At 39.6% G+C, this 6087-nt stretch overlaps 1 gene segment (V, D, J or C); it reads right to left on the bottom strand.

The window, feature by feature from the left end:
* Positions 1 to 3607: 3607 nt before the first annotated feature.
* LOC106587745 (Ig kappa chain V-II region 7S34.1-like) lies at positions 3608 to 5266 on the bottom strand. The segment is given in 4 exon segments: positions 3608 to 3831; positions 4005 to 4122; positions 4454 to 4801; positions 4960 to 5266. Coding segments are annotated over 4 exon segments (501 nt in total).
* Positions 5267 to 6087: the final 821 nt, after the last annotated feature.

Raw genomic sequence — 6087 nt, 5'->3', positions numbered from 1 at the left:
GACAATACAGCAAAAAAAGATGTGAAAGAAATGTGGACACCTGTAGATGCCATCGACCACCTACTTAGATGTAAGGAGTGACAGAAGTCCAGCCCAGTGTATCACAGGACACCTCAAACACCAGAAATGTTATTTTTATTGTCACTATCTTTACATTTTATTAATGTTGGTCCTCTACCCTCATTTAACCCTTGTGTAGTCTTTACATTCTGTATACTCCCCTTGTCCTAAGGGTAAAAAATGCGCCTTCACTAAACCCCTAAAATAAAACAGCTTAATTTAATTTTAAACCCCAAATCTATTTTGCATGAAGAAACAACCTGTTATTCATCACAAACTTTATGAATATCTGGGTTTTCCCTCTTCACAATGCAGAAAGACTGCATTTAATCAGTGGACACCACTTGTTTTTTATTACAACACACCTGTCATAATAGTTTTCTTTACTAAAGTAGAGGTTTATTATTATTGCTAAAGGTACTGCATAGGTGTAAACATACATTTTTTAGCAAGAGATAGCACTTGTATAGCCTAAGAAAGTAGCAGAAATGTGCAGAAAGTAGTATTGAATGCATTTTATTGAAGGGAAACAATAAGTCTTGAACTTTTTTGGCAACATAGTGATATATTCTTATATACTGTACAATGAGGAATTCAACTACAAAATACTAGTCTTCTCACATTTTTTTAACCATTGCCCCCACCCACAAGATGTATAAACAACAACAATAAATAAGACTAAAATAAGATAATAGATACAAAACAAAACGTGAAGAACATAAATCAATCAACTCTAATTAGCACATGTAGGACAGTATGCAAGTGTGTGTGCATGGACTTTGCAGATGTATTTCTCACATGTGTAGCACATAGTATTTGTTTTACAGTCTTTCTCTGGGGGACAGAATTGGCATCTCCTCTTGCCTGCCCCAGCTGCAGCCTCAGCTGGATCAGGGCAAGATTCAGCCCCCTGAACAGCTTTCACAAGCACTGCAGAGGCTGCTGTGCGTGGGAGGCGCTACCTTCCTTGAATGTGTGGGGTTACTAGTGCCTTTCCCAGCTGCTCCAGGAACACCCTCCTCTTGTTCTGCTTATCAGGCATCCAGGAAGGGTTTATCTTGTTCCATATCACAAAGGCATTGTATGAGGACACATCAATGATGTTATGGAAGATGACCAGGGGCCAGCGGGCAGTCATCCTCCTGCAGCTGTAAGTTCCAATCACCTTGTCCAGGTTGTCCACGCCTCCTTTGTTGTGGTTGTAGTCCAGGATGATGGCTGGCTTCCTGTCCTCATGATCACTGATCTCAGCCGTTTTGTGCAGTGTGCTCAGGAGGACCACATTCTGGTTCCTCTTTGGGAGCTAAGAAACTAGAGTGGTGGTGGGGGTGAAGGCAAACTTTGATGAGAAGGCTTCCTTCCCCTTTTTGCGAGGAGTGCAGGGGGGAGCTCAGGCTTGTTCTTTCTAACTGTGCCAACTACGGTGATCTTCCTCTTCAGGAGCTGCTGGCTGAGTTCATAAGAGGTGAAGAAATTGTCACACGTGACATTGTGCCCCTCAGTTCATCTGTCACATCAAGCACAACCCGCATCCCCTGGTTCTTCTCCGGGCCTCCACCAGCCGGCTTCCCTGTGTAGACTTGCATCTTCCAAGCGTTGCTGGATTGTGCTTCACAAGCCACCCATATCTTGATGCCATACTTTGCTGGCTTGCTGGGCATATACTGCCAGAAAGGACAGTGACATTTTGACAAAAGAGATTACTATCAGTAATTAGTATCAATGTCACAGAAAACAATCACATTATATCAATGATATTACAGCAATACATAATAAAATTAATAGTGAAAATGATGTTAAAGATATGAAAATACAAATTTACCTCTGAATTTAACAAGTTGCTCATCCACTGTTACTTCAGGCCCAGGGTTGTAGAGGTACGGCAGACGCTTGTCACGAGAATTTTCATTCCTAACGATAATAACTAACAATCAATAAGCTTTGACCAATCCCCGAGGTTTGTAAGACCCTGGGTTTAATAATAATTAGGCAAAGACTCAGCTTATGCAAAAGGTCTGTAAGGTTTATTCATGAGAACGTTCTAAAGTCAAAATACAAAGAACATGTCCTTTTATAACTCACTCCCTCTCTACTTACGCACATACCTACACAGAAACAGTTGATAGCCTACGCACATACATACACACGAACAGTAGGTGGGATGTATCCTTCCCCATAGTTCTCACCACTGTTTATCACTACCAAGCTGGCAGTTCCATTCCTCCGAGATTAGAAGGACCTTGATGGGACTCCCTTTCCTGCCGTAAGTTTCTCAGAGTTCTAGCCAGGTCAGGTCATACACAGTTTATTTGTTCTCGGTATTTTCTTAGTCACACACACATTTGTACTTGCCTCGACCAAACCTTATTAGACTGAAGTTTATCATTCTAATTCATTATACATGTTACAGAATCTAATAATTACTTATAGTTACGTTTGTCTAATTATTCATTATATATGTTACATAATGTCATAATTACGTTTCAGGGTGGAATTGTTTAGTCATTACCTTTAAAATATAAATTCCCTTATCAATGCTCCACCCACTTCTCCCAGACCTCTCTTATGGCCGCCAGTTTGTCTTTCACACGTCTTGCAGGTCTTGACTCACGGTTATCCAATCGTAGCATTCTTGAGAAAGTGTGAAAGACTTTTAGTGCCATCGTGGGACAGAAAATCGCCCTTCCACTCTCTGCATCCCAGAGACTACATGTAGCCTCGCCTCAGGACCTATATGCACCTGCTAAGATTAGCAGCCCTATGTAGGCACGCAGGTCAATCTCATCCATCCTTTTCCAGTTGTCTCCATATTTACGGAAACCCTCCAAATTTGTCATCTCCAGGATGATTTTTTCGATGGCTGGTGTGATAAACATGTAGAATGTTGAGGTGATGTCCTGGGCATGGGCAACGGCATGTCTTGTGGGCCCTGGCGTCATCCTTATGACATTTTGTGCTGCCATCCTGCCCTGGTTGTCATATGGTGACAAGGACCATGTTATTTTGCTGTTCTTTGAAAAAAAATCTTTCTTTCAGCTTGGGCGATTTCTTTTTCATCTGAAGATGATGCATCGTGCTCTGGGTTGTATTCTTCCCCATCTTCTTCTTCAGATACCTCCTCCTCTTTTAAATCATTGTTCTCTTGTTCCTCCTGGACATCTGAAAACATCTGATCTACAACCTGCTGGACACTGAAACGTGCACTCATGGCTTCAGAAAAGAGAGAACTGGGGGGACTGTAATCTGCAGCGCCTTTATAGCCTCTGACTGCATTCCTCATTAGTAAACAATGCTTTCAAGAAAAAATGTTTTTGTCAGATTTAAAAAAAAATGTGTCTGTGAACTTGAGTCATGTGTGGGGTTGTGGAGGGGAGATGCTGCACATGCACAAGAACCTTTTAGTTGTCAATCAGTAGCACACACAATCTCAATTTCTCATTGTGTGTGTGTGTCTTTGTGGTTTTTGTTGTGTGTAAATGATTTTATAACTGCTGGGTCAAATCTTTGTACCCTGGTGGTGTACAGCTTTCATGGAAATATGAACAAAGGCGATGTTTCACTTTTATTAATGTTGGGGTCACTCTAGGAAAAGTCATACAATTTCAAGTTGAAAAAATATCATTTAGGGGGTTTTCTCTGCTGTTAAACATAGTTAAACATTTTTGACCCTTACGACAACAAACGGGTTAAGCGCTTTCCTGTTCTCTGTGTGTTGGTCCACTAGATGGCAGGCTTCAACCAAGTTCTTCCAGAATCCTCATTTGGTAGGATCTATAACAGAGGACAAACGTTTTTTATTTTATTTCAATCATCATCGTAAATGCAGAAATAAACACCAACAGCTGAATGACAGAGTGAGGTGCACCACGGAAATATTAAAAAGACATTTCAGAAAGCTGATTGTATGTGAAAATTTGAATTAGTGTGTTCAAATTATTTCTTACCAGGTCGTCAACAGGCAGAAGACGCAGAAAGCAGACCCCAGCACAGACAACATGGGGGCTATGATCAAGGTGATAAACCATGACAACTTCATCCCAACAACCGTAGTAGAGAGCTGATCTGAAATGACAGAACATTCATAACAGTTCAACTGTCATTTACAGCCTTCTTGGTGTGTGAATATAAAGATTTAATCATATTTTATCATATTTATCACAACCAAAAAACTATCTTAAACATACTGTATTGAAAACAATCAAGAAATGTATCAAGTGCATATAACAGCTTGTGACAAATACATCAATATTACAACTGTGTTTTGGTATAGATTTATAATTTAAATACATATAGTGAATTGTCTGAGGTTAAACTTTATTTACCAGATGGACATTTTTAGAACACTCCCAATGCAAAACCACAGGTATGCAGTGATAATGCAGAGTTTACTCACCACCACTGATAAGGGAGAGCTTGGTCCCACTTCCGATCTCAAATATGTTAGCCCTCTGCTCAGCACAATAGTACAGACCCACGTCGCTCTCTGAGATGTTCAGGATGCTCAGATTGCTTCTGAACAGGGCTGTGTCATAAACTGACTCGAGACGGCCATCAAACCTTTTGAGGCTCAGGGGTATATTCGTCTTTCTAGTGATGGCCACTGAAAGAGTGGCGTCAGGACGAAGAACAAACCACATGACCTCGTACTCCAGGGTAATGTCACAGCCAAGGGTGACTGTGTCCCCTGGTTTCACTAGAATCTCATTTTGACCCGCTCCAAAAGCCTCCCAGAGCATGGAACCTTTCATAAAAACATAGACCATATTATTGACTAAGGCTATTTAAATAAAATGTTCATAAAACAGTTACATTTTTTAAACCAAATTTACAGAGAGTACTTAAACCTAATCAAGCATGAACAATGTATCTTCCAAGTGGATAAAATCCATTTCTACTCACAGCATAGAATTGTTAGAGCTATTCTCTTCTTCATTGTTTCCTGTCAGTTACTGAAAGAACAGTGCATGGAATGTGAATGCATTAACAAGTCGTTTTTTCTGCGGGTAAAAACACCCCCTACCATAGGTACAGGAAACAGAGGGACGCCAAGAGCCTGTCAAGCAAAGGTTTGAACTGTACCAGAAGCTTTTTTTTAACAGCTCTAAAGTTTGCAAGTTTCCTCCATCTCATTTTCTGTATTTGCACAAAGAACAGTCAATAGCACAATTCTATTGAATAGATACTGGGAATGAACCGCCCCATGCAGTACAGCGGTCAGGGACCTCTTAACACTGTGGAATAAAACACCATGTTCTTCTTTTTTTATTTTATTAAGTACACTGTGACAGTGAAAGTTTGACCAACTATAATTAGAATTGGAGTCAAAACAGTAAATCTAAGCCCTCTGAGAAATACATTCTAAATGTGCTTTTCTGATTGGCTGACATGTCTGGGGGTAAATATTTTAGGAAATGGTTATTGGCCTTCACCACACCCTCAACACTTTCGTTTCATGTTTAAGTTTTCTGTAAGTGAGGACTGGGAGGCTGTTCCTGTTACAACGCATGATGAAGACTGTGATGATTATCATAATCAAAAGTGAGTGTTTTCTATGAAAATCAAATAATGAATATATGAGACAAAGTTTGTTTGTAATTTTTTTTTAACCATATAGAATAAAAGCACTTTTTGTATTTAGTCCCACCATTTGTAAAAATTGGTAATACTTTACATTACAGTGCCTTTACTACTGTATATACCTGTACGTGCAGATTAACAAGTATTGTAATTTCTCATTGTTACACTGTACCTACATTTACTTGCAGCAGTAACCTACCCTAAGTACAATGTACTGAGTGTAATGAGTATAGTTTGTTAAAAATACATTTGTGGAGTGGTTAAAAAATGAGTTTTTCAACCACTCCACAAATTTCTTGTTAACAAACTATAGTTTTGGCAAGTCGGTTAGGATATCTACTTTGTGCATGACACAAGTCATTTTGCAACAATTGTTTAGAGATAGATTATTTTACCTATAATTCACTGTATCACAATTCCAGTGGGTCAGAAGTTTACATACGCTACCTT

Source organism: Salmo salar, chromosome ssa26 (assembly GCF_905237065.1).
Source record: "Salmo salar chromosome ssa26, Ssal_v3.1, whole genome shotgun sequence".
Classification (NCBI taxonomy): Eukaryota; Metazoa; Chordata; class Actinopteri; order Salmoniformes; family Salmonidae; genus Salmo; species Salmo salar.
This window is presented reverse-complemented; position numbering and strand designations above follow the sequence as displayed.